This window comes from Chiloscyllium punctatum, chromosome 29, assembly GCF_047496795.1.
Source record: "Chiloscyllium punctatum isolate Juve2018m chromosome 29, sChiPun1.3, whole genome shotgun sequence".
Taxonomy (NCBI): domain Eukaryota; kingdom Metazoa; phylum Chordata; class Chondrichthyes; order Orectolobiformes; family Hemiscylliidae; genus Chiloscyllium; species Chiloscyllium punctatum.
In genome coordinates, this window is record NC_092767.1 from 54672732 (window position 1) to 54691924 (window position 19193).

General features: G+C 43.6%; 1 protein-coding gene across 1 annotated transcript; it reads left to right on the forward strand.

Annotated features, from left to right (window-relative positions):
• Positions 1–14696: 14696 nt before the first annotated feature.
• LOC140454672 (probable G-protein coupled receptor 139) lies at positions 14697–15530 on the forward strand. Its single transcript, XM_072549605.1, has one exon. The coding sequence runs from the start codon at positions 14697–14699 to the stop codon at positions 15528–15530; it is 834 nt and encodes a 277-aa protein (XP_072405706.1).
• Positions 15531–19193: the final 3663 nt, after the last annotated feature.

The following is a 19193-nucleotide window of genomic DNA, read 5'->3' on the forward strand; positions in this document are numbered from 1 at the left end:
TGCAGTCACTACAAACACGCTCTCTCTATATATAAATTTTTTACCTGTCAGTCCCCTAATACTGAGGAGATTCTAACTCTTCTGGTTTTATATACATATATATACCAACCAACAGAGTCAGCGTTCTAAATTGTGGAGACTCGAAATCCCCTGTTTCCGTATTTTATTCTTACCGCCACAGTCCCCCCTAACTGCAGCGGTGCTTATATTTTCCCCAGCACCCATGTTGTGTGTGTGCAGGTGTGAGACACAGTGAAAGACACAAGGTGCATGAATCTTTATTCAATTTCCACCACCAGGAGGAAAGGAAACTCCAGGGTGGCCAGTGACAAGCAGTGCCCTTCTCAGAGGGCGTATGATCAAACAGTGAGGGGGGAGGGCAGAGATCAAATCAAAATAGAGTGGGAGGGGGAAATAATACACTCCACTCCCTGCGGCGCCCATCTCTCCCTGAACAACTCCAGGGTGTCGGTGGAGACCGCGTGCTCCTTCTCCAGAGACATCCCGGGCTCTAACGTAACCGTGGAAGAGGGGCAGGCAGTCGGCCCTAACGACCCCCTCCACGGCCCGCTGCCTGGACCTGTTTATGACCAGTTTGGCCCGGCCCAGGAGCAGACCCACCAGGAGGTCTGCAAACACTCCATTGGTTTAATTGCTGATCGAGCCCCTTCCCCTGCATGGAGCTGTGAGTCCAAGGGCGATGAGAGCTCAATTGTTCATGATTAATATTGGGTTCGGTTTACTAAATTGTGCTCCCTTTTTTGACTCGGATTTTAAAGTTCAGTTCTTACCAAGGATTCAGAACGGTCGTGTCGCCCATCCCAATATCTGGCCTTCGTTTGAATGTTGTGACCCTTTGAAAAGAGTCACCTAAAACTGAGGAACAGGTAAAATGGGTTATTGTAATAGTGATCACAACGAGAGCAGTAAATAAGAAACTATTTATACACTAAACCCGACGGAGAGAAATGGATCACAAATTTCAATTTGAATAAGTCACATTTGATTGGAGACATTAATTCTGTTTCTGTCAACAGTCGCTGCCTGAGATGACGATTTAAACACTTGGAAAAAATTTAGATTTGGAGCATTCGCAGTAATTTGCTGGTATTTCTTACCTTAAACAATCGTATGAACATATTCTTAATGACAAAATAGAGGTTTCATTCCTCCCACTCTGGCCAACATTGTTTGTGTCGATAACACCCTGCGTGGTGCATCGTTAAACTCCAAACACTCTAAACACGAAAATCAGTTTGTAAATCTGATATTCTGTGTTGATCAGTTTCAGATCTTTCACTGTTAGTGTTCCATTCCATGGGGGACAAAAACCGCTCAGAATTTGTTTGGTGTTTGGTGTTTTGATGTCTCGTTACCATGAGTAGCTATATTCAATCCATGATAAATCTGCTGCAACAAACCCTCGAATCCCTCAGCATCATCGAATTCCCACTGAAATGCAGCAGCTGCTGCTTAACAAGATCAAAATGTTGTGCAGGTGCTATTGTTGGACTGAGGTGGACAAAGTTAAAAACCACACAACACCAGGTTAGAGTCCACCAGGTTTATTTGGAAGCACTAGCTTCCGGAGCGCCACGCCTTCATCAGGTGGTTGTGGGAAGTGCACCCAATTCCAGCTCCTTGAAAACTGTTCGCGAACTAGAGCTGGAGCTGCATGAGTTTCGGATCATTCGGGAGGCAGAGGGCATATTGCGAGGGATTACAGTTACATCTCAGGTACAAGAGAAAGGTAGATGGGTTACAGTCAGGGGATGGAAAGGGAACTGGCAGACAGTGCAGGAATCCCTTGTGGCCATTCCCCTCAATAACAAGTATACTATTTTGGATACTGTTGGGGGGAGGTACGGCTTACAAGGGATAATCCATGGGGTACAGATCTCTGGCACAAAGTCTGTCCCTGTTGCTCAGAAAGGAAGGGGCAAGAGGAGCAGAGCATTAGTCACTGGGGCCTCCATAGTTCAGGGGTCAGACATGAGGTTCTCTGGGAATGAAAGAGATTCATGGTTAGTGTGTTTACTCCCAGGTGCTAGGGTTCGTGATATCTGTGATCGTGTTTTGGGATCCTTGATGGGGAGGGGGAGCAGCCCCAAGTGGTGGCCCACATAGGCGCGAACGACATCGGGAGGAAAAGGGATGGGGATTTAAGGCAGACATTTATGAAGTTAGGGTGGAAGTTCAGTGCTCGAACAAACATAGTTGTTACCTCTGGTTTGTTATCTGTGCCACAGGCGTGGAATAGGGAGAGAGAGGAGCTGAACAAGTGTTTGGTCAGAAACACAGCCAGAAACCCTAACCACCTTACCATACATCAAAGAAGTTTCAGAAATGACAACCAGACTACTGAGACCCCTCGGAATCCGAGTAGCACACAAACCCACCAACGCTCTCAAGCAAAAACTAACAAACTTAAAAGACCCAGTACAACCCATGGACAAAACCAATGTCATCTACAAAATTCCATGCAAGGACTGCCACAAACACTACGTAGGACAAACAGGAAGAAAGTTAGCCATCAGAATACACGAACACCAGCTAGCCACAAAAAGACACGACCCTCTCTCCCTCGTAGCCCTACACACGGATGAAAAAAAAAACCCACCATTTCGACTGGGACAACATATCTATCCTGGGACAGGCTAAGCAAAGACATGCCAGAGAATTCCTAGAGGCCTGGCACTCCAACCACAATGCCATAAACAAACACATAGATCCAGATGCCATCTATTAACCCCTCAGAAAACGAACAGGAAATGACATCACCACAAACCTCAGGAACCCCATCCAGGAGAAAGGTATAAATAGAAAACAGGAGACAACAGCTTTGCTTCACTTGGAAGTCACCACTGATGATGTTACCTAGCCAGGTAATGAAACATCTGGAGATCAAACCTACAGCTCAGCGAGTAAACCTACACCCTAAACCTCAACCTGAGCTACAAACCTTCACAAACCTTGCATTGGTGGAAGTATTGAGTTTCGGAGACATGAAGCCATGCTGCAACTGTACAAAACTCTGGTAAAGCCGCACTTGGAGTATTGTGTACGGTTCTGGTAACCGCATTATAGAAAAAATGTGTAAGCATTGAAAAGGCTCAGAGGAAATTTACTAGGATGTTGCCTCGTATGGATGGAAGGTCTTATGATGAAAGGCTGAGGGGCTTGAGGCTGTTTTCATTAGAGAGAAAATGGTTGAGAGATTACTTAATTGAAACTTATAAGATAATCAGAGGGTTAGATAGTGTGGACATTGACAGCTTTTTTCCTAGGATGGTGATGGTTTGCAGGAGGGGTCATAGCTTGAAATTGAGGGGTGATAGATAGAGCTGAAAATGTGTTGCTGGAAAAGTGCAGCAGGTCAGGCAGCATCCAAGGAGCAGGAGAATCAACCTTTCGGGCATGAGCCCTCCTTCAGGAATGAGGAAAGTGTGTCCAGCAGGCTAAGATAAATGGTAGGGAGGAGGGACTTGGGGCAGGGGCGTTGGAAATGCGATAGGTGGAAGGAGGTCAAGGTGAGGGTGATAGGCCAGAGTAGGGGTGGGGGCGGAAAGGTCAGGAAGAAGATTGCAGGTTAGAAAGGCGGTGCTGAGTTCGAGGGATTTGACTGAGACAAGGTGGGGGGAGGGGAAATAAGGAAACTGGAGAAATCTGAGTTCATCCCTTGTGGTTGGAGGGTTCCTAGGCGGAAGATGAGGCGCTCTTCCTCCAAACGTTGTGTTGTTATGGTCTGGCGATGGAGGAGTCCAAGGACCTGCATGTCCTTGGTGGAGTGGAAGGGGGAGTTGAAGTGTTGAGCCACGGGGTGGTTGGGTTGGTTGGTCCGGGTGTCCCAGATATAGGACAGCTGTCAAAGGTAGTTTCTTTACTCAGAGAGTAGTAGGGGTTTGGAACACACTGCCTGCAAAAGTAGTAAACTCACCAACTTTGAGGGCATTTAAATGGTCATTGGATAATCATATGGATAAAAATGGAATAGTGTAGGAGGGATAGGCTTCAGATTGGTTTCACAGGCTGGTGCAACATCGAGGGCCAAAGGGCCTGTACTGCTCTGTAATGTTCTATGTTCTGCGTCCATACACCTTCTGTCTTTACACTCTTCTAAGGACTCACTCGATCTCTGCTCTCCATACCTGACATCTGCTTCCCTTTATTCTTGACCAAAACCTCAATTTCTCTAGTCTTCCAGCATTCCCTGCATCTACCAGCCTTTACTTTTGCCCTAACAGGAATATACTGTCTCTGGACTCTTGTTATCTTCTTTTTGAATTTTTCAGCCATCCCTTTATCTGCGAACATCTGCACCCAATCAACTTTTGAAAGTTCTTGCCTGATACCGTCAAAATTGACCTTTCACCAATTTAGAACTTTAACGAGAATTTTAGATCCTCTCTATCCTTTTCCATCACTATTTTAAAACTAATATAATTATGGTCGCTGGCCCCAAAGTGCTCCCCCACTGACACCTCAGTCACCTGCCCTTATTTCCCAAGAGTAGGTCAAGCTTTGCACCTTCTCCAGTAGGTACATCCACATACTGAATCAGAAAAATCTATTGGACGTACTTAATAAATTCCTCTCCATTGAAACCCTGAATACTATGGTATTCCCAGTCGATATTTAGAAAGTTAAAATCCCCTACCATAACCACCCTATTATTCTCACAGATAACTGAGATCTCCTTACAAATTTGTTTCTCAATTTCCCACTGACTATTTGGGGGTCCATAATCCAATCCTTATAACGTGATCATCCCTTTCTTATTTCTCAGTTCCACTCAAAGAATTTCCCAAGGTTGGAGAGCCTGCATTTGTTTCTACTGGAGTTGAGAAGAGTGAGGTATGGATGTGGGAACAATATTTATCCTTGTGGGGGATCCCAGAATTTGGGTACACTATTTTGAAAATAAGATGGAGATGAGGAGAATGTTTTGAAGAGTGAGAAGAGTCCCCATTGAAGTATTGTCGTGAATTGTCTTGCCAACATGAAGGTTGAAAAGGTGTTTGCTTGTGTAGTGATTCCAGAACTAAGTGGCACAGTTTAGAAATCAGGGCTCCCATTTTCAGTACAGGGATGCTGAAAATTATTCTCCCTTGGAGTGGTGTGAGAGGTCGGAACTCCCTGCCTCAGAAGGTAGTAAAGATGGGGAGACTTTCATCAGATAGCAGAGGATAGTTTTGTGTTGGACATAATAAAAGGGATTAGTGGAAAGTGGAATTTGAAGGTTAAATGGAACAGCTCCAAACTTTTAAAATTGTAGGTAAATTCATGGAAATCAGTGGCAGAATTCTGCTTCTCATCTATATGCGTGTTCGTGTGTTTGTCTCTGAGATTAATCAGGAGATTGTTATCTTATAAATTATTCAATTCCTTTACAAAACCAAATTATAATTTTGAATATTTATTCCATAATTCAATAGTTAATAAAGTTTGCTATTTAGAATTTATGATGCAAGTTCTTTATTTTACTTTGTATTTCTAGGCATTTTCATTCTATAAAGCCAACTTATGTTAATATATAAAAACTCACATCAGCTGCCTTTTATTTCATTGATGATGTTTCAATGATTATTGATGAACAAATAAATCTCTCTTTGTCTCTCCCTACTGTGTTCTTTAAATGCTTTGCTGCCATCCAGTCACTTTTTGACCCTGTCTTTGATTACTTCATCAAGTATCTGTCTTAAAAGTATGGAGGCTTTTGGTTTGAACTTATTCATATTGATTTGAGTTTTGTTCCTCCTGAAGAGATCTCCCTTCCTTCTTCAGTCTCTGAATCTGCAACCATTGCTTCATTCCAGCTCCACTGTCCCATAATACAATCCACTTTCTGAGCCTGAAGCTGGGCTCAAGGATCAAAACGTTTTCACAGAACAGGAGGAAGGCATTCAGGCCATAGATTCGGTGCCAGCTTGCTGAATGATGTGATGATAAGACATGTGTTCGATCCTGTTTCTCTTGCAGAGACGTGTTGTCTCCTTCAGACAGGGAGTTGGTAAACAGCTTTTGAGTTCTCCCTGGCTGTTTTTCTTTGAAATGTGAGTGGGTGAGGCCAGGGCTCACACAGAACCAAGAAGATCCATAGTTTGGCTTTCTGTTAGTTGAGTAAGTTTTTGCTGCCTGCTGGAGCTGAAGGCTTGAGTTCTCTGCAGCTCGAGTGAAGTCTTAGACAGTGAGGGTGCCCCTTAAAATTCAAAAAGTGCAAATGCTTTCCTCTAGACTGGAGACAGACAGCATGTGAGAATTATAACTGATTGGCTGAATTGCATTTTACCCAAAGGGTTTGTTTACAGGATGCTGCCTATTGTTCCGATGCAGAGGTCCAACCCCTGTGCTAATTAAAATTTAAAAGCCCAGAAAAGCTCATCTCCCAATGTTGAGTTGTGTTGCCATAGTCTTCCCAGACCATAGGGGCTGCTCTCTCATGAGAAAGAAGTGACCAGTGGAGATTTAACCTGAGGGTCACCAACCCTCAGGCGAGGGAAGAGGTTAAGAAGGAGAGTCCCTCAAATCGGTGATGGGAATTGAACCCATGCTGTTGGCATTTGCTAAAAGTGCAAATGAGTGAAAGAAAACCCCGACTTTCCACCTTTTAATGAAAAATAAAATTTATTTTCTAAACTCTAATAATAAAAACCAAACAAAAACTATTAACAAATCCAAGCCCCCTGGGGCAGTATGGTGGCTTAGTGGTTAGCACTATTGCCTCTCAGCACCAGGGACCTGAGTTCGATTCCAGCCTCAGGCGACTGTCTGTGTGTAGTTTGCACATTCTCCCCGTGTCTGTTTGGGCTTTCTCCGGGTGCTCCGGTTCCCTCCCACAATCCAAAGATGTACAGGTTCGGTGAATTGGCCATGCAAAATTGCCCGGAGTGTTCAGGGATGTGTAGGTTAGGTGCATTAGTCTGGGGTAAATATGGGATAATACGGGAGGGGAATCGGTCTGGATGGGTTACTCTTCAAAGGGTGGGCATGGACTTGTTCGGCAGAAGGGCCTGTTTCACAACTGTCGGGATTCTGTGACTCTTACCTAATCACCATCTGACCCCATCTCTATTAAAATGCTGCTCCAGTAACACGATCATTAAATATTACATTAACTTAATCTCTCAAAGTCCATACTGGCTCTTACACTGTCTTCCTTCCGGTCTTCCAAATCTGCTGTTTCCTTCTGTCCTTCTGAATCTGCTGTTTCCTTCTGGTCTTCCGAATCTGCTGCTTCCTTCTGTCCTTCTGAATCTGCTGTTTCCTTCTGTCCTTCTGAATCTGCTGTTTCCTTCTGTCCTTCCGAATCTGCTGTGTCCTTCCGAATCTGCTGCTTCCTTCTGTCCTTCCAAATCTGCTGTTTCCTTCTGGTCTTCCAAATCTGCTGCTTCCTTCTGTCCTTCTGAATCTGCTGTGCCCTTCTGTCCTTCCGAATCTGCTGTGTCCTTCCGAATCTGCTGCTTCCTTCTGTCCTTCTGAATCTGCCGCTTCCTTCTGTCCTTCTGAATCTGCTGTGTCCTTCTGTCCTTTCGAATCTGCTGTGTCCTTCTGAATCTGCTGCTTCCTTCTGTCCTTCTGAATCTGCTGTTTCCTTCTGAATCTGCTGTTTCCTTCTGTCCTTCCGAATCTGCTGTGTCCTTCCGAATCTGCTGCTTCCTTCTGTCCTTATAAATCTGCTGCTTCCTTCTGTCCTTCTGAATCTGCTGTGTCCTTCTGTCCTTCCGAATCTGCTGTGTCCTTCCGAATCTGCTGCTTCCTTCTGTCCTTCCGAATCTGCTGCTTCCTTCTGTCCTTCTGAATCTGCTGTTCCCTTCTGTCTTTCCGAATCTGCTATTTCCTTCTGTCCTTCCGAATCTGCTGTGTCCTTCCGAATCTGCTGTTTCCTTCTGTCCTTCCGAATCTGCTGCTTCCTTCTGTCCTTCCGAATCTGCTGTTTCCTTCTGTCCTTCCGAATCTGCTGCTTCCTTCTGTCCTTCTGAATCTGCTGCTTCCTTCTGAATCTGCTGTTTTCCCTTGGCAGACTGCTATGATTTTTCTTTTTTTACAGTGAGTGTCTTTGTATAAAATTTCTTGATATCTTTAATATCTTTTACAGGGGCCCTGTAAGAGATTTCTTTGAGAGTGTTGCGAGCCCTTTCAGATGCCATGTACTCTCATGTTCGATGGACTAATTTTCAAACTGCCCTTTTTTTAATCCCCAAGACTCATAGCCTCTCATTAATCCACTGTTGTCAAATTCAATTATTTTTTTTTGGTATCCTGGGCAATATTTAAATGAATTGGTTAAATTCAAATACGGTTGCCTTCACATCAAAACACTACCCGAAGGTGGTTCCACATTATCAATTCTCAGCACTGTCTGCACCTGTCAGCTAGTCACAGGCTCATGTACTATCACAACCTGTGCTGTCACAAGCTCAGAAAAGGCACCTCTCTCTTTCAGTGACCATACACTCTTTTGACTTCATAATACTATCTTGGAATAGTTCATAATTAGTGGTGTTCAATAATATATGATCTTGTTAAGTATTGCAATAAAGTGAAGTTATGCTAATTCTTCTTTTTGTTATATTTTAACTGTGTTATAAGAATAAAGTGTGTTTTGATTAAAGGTTAGTGGTGGACCAATCAATTGAATTTGGAAAACAACATCTTATACTTGCCTTTTTAAAAACAATAGGAAGTAAGGTCTAGGTTATCTCCATAATGTATGTTTGGAGTCTGGTGTCATCCATAACAAGGCATAATTAGCTTTCACCATTCTCCTGCTGACTGCCATGTCACACTGAGCCATCTAACTTCCTTTGAAAACCTTAATTGAAACTGCCTACAAGACAGTCACTGACATTGCATTTTAGACCCAACCACAAGCAGCAATTTGAAGTATTTCCACACATCACTTCTGCTTCTTTTACCAAAGACTTCAAATCTATGTCTTGTCGTTTTCAATCCTGTCAGCATTCTGCCAAGGTCCACCCTGTCTGTGGTATCCTGACTTCTTGTGATTTTGAAACTGCCATCAAATCTCTTGCCAGGCCTTTTATCTCCAAGGCTAACAATCCATCTGAGATTCATTGGTCTTCTAGAGACAGATTGAATAGTTTAGGTTCAAACTCTATTGAATTTAGAGGGAGAGGAGATCTAGTTAAGGCATGTAAGATGCTAAATGGGATTGAAAAAGAAAATGCAGAGAAGATGTTTCTCCATGTAGGGCAATTCAGATGAGAGGTCATAGTTTTACGATAATGGCAGCGCAATTAAAACAGGAGAAATTATTTATCTTAAAGGGTCATCAATCCATGGAAATAATGATTCCAGGGTGCAGTGGATGTCAGAATTTTGGCTTAATTTAAGGAGGCGATAAACAGGTTATGAATGAGTAAAGTGTTGAAGAGAATGGGTAGGAAAGTGGACTTGAGGCTGAGATGAGATCAGCTGGGACTGTATTAAATTATGGAATAGGCTCAGGGGACTAAATCGCTGACTCCTGCTCCTATTTCTTATGTTCCTTTTTCCATTATAGCTCAGAGCGAGGTATGTTGACCTGTGGCCATGTCAGTCAATGACAATCTAATGACACAAACCCATTTTACAGCTTTTGGCCCAATTTCCTGGAGTTTATGGCAATGGAAAACACTGTGTAGGTAAGATAAAAGCTTTTGACTCAAACACCCATTCTAGCAGTGAGTGTGAGTCTTTGATGTTCTTCTGGGTGCAAGTAATTCCCCTTGATTGAGCTTTTAGCTTTCTGCTTGTTATCTAAAATCAGTCCCATCTTTGTTATAGACCAGTCTACTGATGGAAAAGGTGCCTCCTTTCCCAACTATATATGGCCCTGATAAATTTATGCACTTCGATTCGTTCTCTGACCAACAGTCTACAGTCCAAAGGGAACAACCCCAGTCTCTTCAATTATTCCTGATAGCTCAGAGCACCCTGATGAATCTCTTTGCCATTGTCCTGTGTAATCACTCCCTCCTATAAACTGGGGATAAGATATGGCCTAACCAGCATTTTACGAAGTTCCAGTTCACCTCCTTGCTCCTGCAGTTGATAAAATAAGGTAGCCCCATCTACCATCTTAACCACCTGACCTACCAGTCCTGCTCCCTTCAAGATCTGTGTATATGGACAACAAACTCCCACAGATCTTCAGTTCCTCCAGAATCTGACCAATCAGAATGTGATCCCTTCCCTTGTCATCCCTCCCCAAGAGCATTATATCAGGCTTTTCCATGTTGAATTATATTTGCCACTGCTCTCTCCATGTAACCAGTCCATTGAGGTGTGTGAGCAATTTATGGATATTGTCCTAACTACTCAACACTCACAATTTTTGTGTCATCTGAGAACTTATTGATCTGATCCACTACACACATCACAAACAACCATGGACCCAGCACTGAATCTATTGCAAACAGACATCCATTCCACCATTAGTGTCTGCTTCCTATCTCTCAACAATTTTCAAATCCAACATGCCACTTTACTTTGGATCACACAGCCTCTTACTTTCATGACCTGGAGATGTCAAGGACGGCTGATGCTGGAAGCCAGGGTCAGTAGATGTGGAACTGGAGAAGCACAGCAGGTCAGACAGCATTGGAGAAGCAGGAAAGTTGACGTTTCAGTCCATGAACTTCATCAGGACTTGAGCCTTGAGGGCAGAAGTTACACACTTAATGGTAGGTCCTGTTGGGTTTGGCCAATCAAAGAGACCTGGGAGTGCAGGTGCATGGTTCCATGGAGGTATAGTTGCAGGTAAGGAAGGCATTTGGCATACTTGCCTTCTTCGATCAGAACATTGAGTATAGGAGTTGGGACATTGTGGCTGTACAGGACATTGATTAAGAGAAAGTGAGGACTGCAGATGCTGGAGATCAGAGTCAAGGGTGTGGTGCTGGAAAAGCACAGCAGGTTTGCAATAGCATCAGAGGAGCACGAGAATCGACGTTTTGGGCATAAGCACAGACAGCCTCACATAGGGCACCGTGCACCTTCAATGCATTATCTGAGACAATATGGCACCTATTGTTAAAGCTCACTTGAGAATTTAACTTTGAAAAAGGTTCTGGGATTTTCATGTGAAAGAATTGAAACCAAAATGGTCATTCTAAAAGATGAGAGACTGTACAAACAATTCAGGTTTTTTTCAATATATAATTTCAGTTGCAACACAATATAAACTTTTGCTAAATGTTTTGTCTCTTATGATCTTATACTCCACTACCACCTGATGAAGGAGCAGTGCTCCGAAAGCTAGTGCTTCCAAATAAACCTGTTGGACTATAACCTGGTGTTGTGTGATATTTAAATTTGCATGCCCTTGATCAGGACATTGATCAGGCTAGGTTTAGAATACTGCATTCAATTCAGCACTTCATGCTATAGAAAATTTGCTGTTAAACTTGAAATGGTTCAGAAAGGATTTACAAGGATGTTGCTGGAATTGATGGGTTTGGGCTATGGGGAGAGGCTGAACAGGCTGGGGCTTTTCCTCCCGGGAGCACGGGAGGCTGAGGGGTGATCTTGTAGAGGTAGATAACATCATGAGGTGCATGCATAGAGTGATTAGCCAAGGTCTTTTAGTGAGGGTTGGAGATTCCAAAACTGGAGGACATAGGTTTAAGTTGAGAGGGGAAAGTCTGAAAAAAGACCGGAGGGGTAACATATTAATGCAGACCGCAGTGTGCATATGGAATGAACTGCCAGAGGAAATGGTGGAAGTGGGCACAAGTACACCATTCAAAATGCATCTGAATGAGTAGGAAGAGTTTTGAAGTTTATGGACCAAATGCTGGCAAATGGGATGAGGTCAGACTGGGATGTGTGGTTGGCACAGATGCGTTGGACTGAAGAATTTGTTTCTGTGCTGTATGACTCTATGAGTAAGAGGTGACTTGATGAAAGCATGAAATTTGATCTACAACTAAGAGACCATTGTCTAAAAGTAAGGTATCGCATCATTAAGCCAGATTTAAATGGTGAAGTGTTTAAGGGCAGTATATTTTCTTTTCTCACAGAGGCTCATGAGTCTTTGGAAATTCCTTTGCAATGGAAACAGAGTCCTTGAATATTTCTAAGATCGAAGTTGATATATTCTTGGCAAGAAAGGGGATCAAATGTTGGGGTAGATGACAATATCAGATCATCGAATCAGCCATAAATATATTGAGGCGTTAGGCAGACTTGAAGGTCTTCTCCTGCTTTTGTCCATATGTTGCACATACTTTTTTTCCTAAAGCTACTGTTTCTAAGAGTTTTCAAGCTGAAGTAAAATGATCTGATCTGTCGTTCCTTGCTGTATCCCTCTCGCCTTTGTTGAGCAACAGTATAGCTATAATGGACATCATTTTCTGAATGTTTGGATTTCAATTTCTGTTATTTGGGGTAACACCCAAATAATTTATTTTTGCAAGAGACTTTGAAAAAACGAGGTCAATCTTTCAGAAACATAATTTCATTTCAGTATTCATAAGACATCAGGTGATTGAATGTTTTTGAAACATTTAGTGTAGTTAATATGTACTTTGGGATTTTGTGACAGGAAAACTAAATAATAAAATAAATTACCTTGCTTTAGGGTTGAAAATACTCAATAATTCCTTTCAGCTTCTAAAACTCAAAAGTTGGGAAATATTTTGGTTCTGTTTGAAGAAGACCTGACGAGTTTCAATGAGACCTGAGAGATAACCCAAACTGGAAGGAAGAGAAACACGGAGAAAAGATGCTATGAAGGATCGACAACAGGACAAAGAAAACTGAGCATTGATTATGCTTAGAAATCAGAATTATGTCAAAAAGACAAAGCTAAGGACGCTCCCCTTGCATGTTTATAGCATTCTCCAGGTAGATGACTTAAAGGCACAAATAGACATACATGAGTATGGTTTTATTGTCATTACAGATACATGGCAAACTAACTATTCAGGAATATTCAATGTTTAGGTAATACAGACAGGAAGGAGAAAGAAATCGAGTTGTCCTGATAATAAGAGTTAATAACTAAGTTATTTGGGGGAGATCTCAGATTTGAAGACCAATGTATGTAATCTGTTTGAGTGGAGCTGGAAAACAGCAAATGACAGCAGATATTGGTCAGAATTATTTTTATCAGCCAACAAATGATACTGGTGGTGTGGATCATGGTATTAATCTGGTGATGGAGGTGCGTTTAGCATGGGCAACACGATTATCAGATGTGACTTCAATGCTCAAATCTTTCCTAGTTTTTTTTTCACCTCTGTTCCATTTAATCTGATATTGCAATATTCCCAATTATCAGGGAGGTTTAAAAAATGGATTACAATACCCTTTTTATTTTCATAGGTGGCCTACTCTGCTAACAGAGGAGTGGAATGGGGTGAGGGCTGGTCTGGGCTGAGGTATCCACTACCTGGAGTCAGTCGGTAGGCTTTTCCATGCCTCTGGTTCAACTCCATCTCCCCATTCCTGACACTTCACACTTCCAGTTGGAAGATTGTCCCAGATTTCCAAAAGCAAGAGGAGAGGTCTCCTGTACTTATGAGATCTGACCCCAGGGATGGACTGTTATTTTGGGAAAGCTGCCTGATCCTGGGAGGATCTCCTTTCGTGGGAATGGGTCCTTGTCTGTTCCTGGCAGGGTGTGACACTAGGGAGGAGTCTGATCATGGCATTTCAGTGATTATACAATTGAATGTGGCCCAATCTCTCCAAGAGTGTTATCCCAGCAAGGGACTGCTTTTCTTTCAAGAGAGTGTTAATGGCTGAGATCACCAATCCTGGTTATCATTGTGTGGGATATGGGGTTTGATGGAGATACCAGGTGGGTCAGAGTTAAACCTGCCAAACAGATTGAATCAAACATTTGTGACCTCATGAAAGTAATTACATTTCCAATCTGCACTTATGGGTAGCTGATTACCCGATCCCTATAAAAATGAAAATGGGTTTTTTTGGTGGTTATGTTATGCTGTTTAAATTTCAAACTCCCATGCTGGGTTGTTAGAACATAGAACATAGAAGAATACAGCGCAGTACAGGCCCTTCGGCCCTCGATGTTGCGCCGATCAAAGCCCACCTAACCTACACTAGCCCAATAACCTCCATATACCTATCCAATGCCCGCTTAAATACCCATAAAGAGGGAGAGTCCACCACTGCTACTGGCAGGGCATTCCATGAACTTACGACTCGCTGAGTGAAGAACCTACCCCTAACATCAGTCCTATATCTACCCCCCCTTAATTTAAAGCTATGCTCCCTTGTAATAGCTGACTCCATATGTGGAAAAAGGTTCTCACTGTCAACCCTATCTAACCCCCTAATCATCTTGTACACCTCTATCAAGTCACCCCTAAACCTTAGAACTTTTCTCCAAGTGCCTCAGCCTTTCCTCATAGGATCTTCCTACCATACTGGTAAACTTCCTCTGCACCCGTTCCAGTGCCTCCATATCCTTCCTATAGTATGGCGACTAAAACTGCACACAATATTCCAGATGCGGCACCAGAGTCTTATACAACTGCAGCATGACCTCAGGACTCAGTTGTCATAAAATCCTGGTATTATTGTCTGAGCTGGAAAATAAGTTTAGTAAATATATTCTCTCTTTTTCTCCCCTCTAATCTCTTACAGTTAATTTACTGGGAATTGTGATACTGTCCAGGGGAAAGTGTGGCCTCTCCAACTGCATCACTCGCTACTTGGTGGCCATGGCGACAGCGGATCTAATGTTCATTAGCATTGGAATCATACCTTTGCGAGTCTGTTTGTACTTTTCCCCAGGGTTCATCCTGCACATAACCCCTGTGTGTCGTGTAAATTCTTTCCTACAGTCTGCAGTCACAGACCTTTCTGTCTGGTTCACCGTCACTTTCTCCTTCGATCGATTTGTGGCTATTTGTTGCAAGAAGCTGAAAACAAAATATTGCACTGAGAAAACTGCAGCTGTGGTTTTAGCAATCACTAGCTTCTTGCTCTGTATAAAGAATATTCCGTACTATTTTATTTATGAACCTGTGATAATAATTGATAGTATACCATGGCACTGTACTGTGAAGCCAAACTCATACATTAACCCTTGGTGGGTGGCATTTGACTGGTTTGATACAGTCTTAATCCCATTGATCCCATTCGCTTTAATTCTGTTGGTCAATACTTTGACTGTCAGACACATTTTAGTGGCCAGTAGAGTGCGGAATGGACTCAGGGGTCAGAGCAATGGAGAGATTCGCAGAGACCCAGAGATGGAGAGCAGAAGGAAGTCTGTGATTTTACTTCTGGCCATATCAGGCAACTTCATTCTTCTGTGGTTGGTTAATGTTATAGAATTCATTTATTATAACATCCAAGGAACAGATCCTGCGGATTACACCCCACCTGAATATATATTTGAACAAGTTGGAGAAATGCTACTGAATTTAAGTTGCTGTACAAACACTTTTATTTATGCTGTGACTCAGTGCAAGTTCCGAGAGCAACTGAAGAATGCGATGAAATATCCAATCACAACAATTATTCAATTAATGAAGAAGCAAAACAACTGAGACTCATCTAGAGGAGGGTGGCAGCCAATTAGTGAGTGATGCCCAATGTTTGATAGCCAGTTGAACCAATCAGAGAGCTCTGAATGATGCCTACACAGCAGCTTCAACAATTCACGGAGATCTGACAATTACTGACAGCAACATCTACAAAACTGGGCATGACTGACAGCCAAGTGAACCAATCCTATAATCCTATCATTGTCCACCATCAGCACATCTACTACAAACCCATAGCTCCTCCCACCCAATGTCCTGCAAGAACTCCATCCCATTCTCCCAATTCTTTCACCTCCACTGGATCTGCTCGGACAAGGAGACATCCCAGATGTCCACCTATTTTGAGCATTGTGCTTTTCCTTTCTCCATCATCCAGACAGCCCACTACCGCACCACTTCCATTCCCCATTCCACTGCTGTACACAACCCCCATCTCAACACAATAAGGACAGAGACACCTTTGTCCTCACCTACCACCCCACTCGTCTCCGCATGCAACACATCATCCTCAAACATTTCTGCCAGATCCATATAGACCTCACCTAGAACATCTTCCCCTCCCCTCCCCTCTCAGCTCTCTGCCAGGACCGTTCCCTCCAACAGTCCTTGGTTCCAGCTGCCCCCACCGCCGAAACCCCAGGTACCTTCCCCGGCAACCAGAAAAGATACAAAACCTGCTAGTACACCGCCCTCCACCTTCACCTCCATTCAGGGCCCAAGACACTCCTTCCAGGTGAGACAGAGGGTCACTGTCTCTCCTCTAACCTGGTTTACTGCATCAGATGCTGCCAGTGTGGTCTTCTCTACATTGGGGACACCGAACATAAACTTAGGGAACGGTTCGCTGAGCATCCCATCCTGGTCAGCCGGCGCTGAAAGGACCTCCCAGTCTGAGCCCATTTCAATTCCCCCAACCACTTCCTTTCCAACATGACCATCCTTGGCCTTCTCCACTGCCAAAACAAACCACGGCGTCTTTTGGAGGAACAACACCTTATCTTCTGCCTGGGCACCCTGCAGCCCGGAGGACACAATATTGAGTTCTCCAATTTCAAATAACCTCAGTCCCCATCTCCCGACTCCCTTCAAAGCCATTTCCCCCCACCCTGCCCCCTCCCAACCCTTCTACCGCTCTCTGCCACCAACCGGATTCATTCCTCCCATTGACCAACTAGGTCATACCCTCTACCTGTCCTCACCTATCCCCACTTCACTACCCTGCCCCTGCCACCCCCTTTATCTGCAGGTCCCCCCACACCCACCCCCAGTCCTGAAGAATGGTTACACCCACTTCTCTACCTCCTGATGCTGCCTGGCTTGCTGTGTTCTTCCAGCCTCCTGTCTGTCTAATTAGCAGATATCCTGTCAGCCATGTTATGACTTTGACGGTTTTAACCAATCAAAATGTGACAGGTTGTAATGGGTATTCCTTTTGTCCAATGGTTGCTGAGTTCTTGCAGAGTAATGGCTGCTTTAACCAATCAGAAATCTCCAAACTCCCCAGCAGACCCAAGAACAGTAAGAAAGTAGCAAACATAAACGAAGCACTTTGATGCTGGAAATCAGGAAGAACAAAAGAGGCTGGTTCCTGCTGGTGAGGATTGCTGGACCTGAAACGTGAACTCTGCTTTCTTTCCACAGATGCTGCCAGACCAACTGAGTTTTTCCAGCAGTTTGTGCTTTTGCTTGTGACAATGAGAAAGATGTTTCAACATTGACATAGAAACATGAACAGAAAAGCTAGAAACATTCGGATCATCGTGTCCATGTTAACAAATAGCTGGCTACAATCATCCAATTTTCCAGGTTTGCTTACAAAGTCCTGGAGGTTGTGGCAAAGTAATTGAAAGTGGAATGAACCTCCTGAAGAAGTGGTGGGTGTGGGTCCAATTACAACGTTTCAAAGCTATTTGGATATATACATGAGTAGGAAAGGTTTGGAGGGATATGGGCCAGGTGCAGGCAGCTGGGACCTATGTAGTTTGGAATGATGTTCAGCATGGACTGGTTGGACCAAAGGGTCTGTATGACTCTATTTAGGTGCTGCTTAAATATTACATCAGTTTCCGACTCAAACACATCATCAGGCATGGCTTCCATTTTCCAACGACACTCTGAGTGATAAGCCTAGTCCCAAACTGTCCTCGAAGCCGTCTTCATCGAAACATAAATCTGTGCCCCTGGTTGTTGAATCCTGTATTGATGGAAAAAGGAAATGCCTTCTGATGCACCCTATCCATCCCCTCGTGACCTTATAAAATGCCCTCCCTGTTTTTAAGCACTATCCGTCTAGCAATAACGACACTATTCTGTTTACCCACTGCACCTACATACTAAGCTTCTGTGATTCATGCACAAGGACACACAGATCCCTCTGCACAGCAGCATCCTGCAATTTTTCACTATTTAAATAGTAGCCTATTTTGACCAAAATGGATGTATTTGTATTGTGTCGCAATAGCCTTACCAGATCATAGGACTGCCCTCTCATTATAGAGAAGCAACTGGGGATGATTTCACCTGAGGGGCACCAGACCTTGAGCAAGGGAAGTGGTTGTGAAAGAGCATCCTCCATACTAACCTCAAACCAGTGATGGGAATTGAACCCAGACTGTTGGTATCATAATGCTCTACCAACCACCAATCCAACCAAGCGAGCTAAACTGACTCCCATCAAACTCGATGACCTCACATTTACCAACATTGTACTTCACCTACCAGATCCCTGCCCACTCACTTAACCTATTTATATCCCTTTGCAGATTTTTAGTGTCCTCTGCACTGTCCCACTCATTTCAGTGTTATCTGCGAACATGGATGCACTACACTTGGTCCCCAACTCAAAATCACCTTGGCTAAATCATGAAAATATACCAATCTAGGCAAGAGTGAGGACTGCAGGTGCTGGAAACCAGAGTCTAGATTAGAGTGGTGCTGGAAAAGCACAGCAGGTCAGGCAGCGTCCGAGGAGCAGGAAAATCGATGGTTCGGGCAAAAGCCCTTCATCAGGAATTCCTGATGAATGGCTATTGTACGAAACATTGATTTTCCTGCTCTTTGGATGCTGTCTGACCTGCTGTGCTTTTCCAGCACCACTCCAAAAATCACCAATCTGGCTTCTGAATCACTTTACCTTCCTGCCCTCTACCTTCAGGGACCTGTGGATTTGTATCCCAAATACCCACTGATAGTCACTACTTTGCATGGTCCCACTGTTCACGGTTTCATCCTTGTTTGCCTTCCACAAGTACACAGCCTCTCACTATTTCCCAAGTTGAATTCCATTTGCCATTGCTCTGCAAAGCTGAACAATCTGTTGGTACTCTCCTCCAGTTTATGCCATTCTCCTCACTATTGATCACCTGGCCAATGTTCATGTCATATGCAAACTTCTTCATCATAACACCTGCAGTTATCTCCAAATTCTGAAAATACACCATAGACAGCAAGGGCCTCAGCACCAAGCTCTGTGGAATCCTATTGAAACACACTTCAAATAACCAGCTGCCGGAGGAATTGGTGGAGGCGGGTACAATTAAGACATTTAACAGGCACCTCTATAACTACTTGAGAAGGAAGGGTTGAGAGGGCATGAGGAAAATGTTAGCAAATGGAACTGGATCAGTTTAGGTTATCTGGTTGGCATATACGAATTTCTGTGCTGTA

Coding starts and splice junctions, on each gene's coding strand:
- LOC140454672 (XM_072549605.1), top strand. CDS start 14,697: ATGGCGACAGCGGATCTAATGTTCATTAGCATTGGAATCATACCTTTG.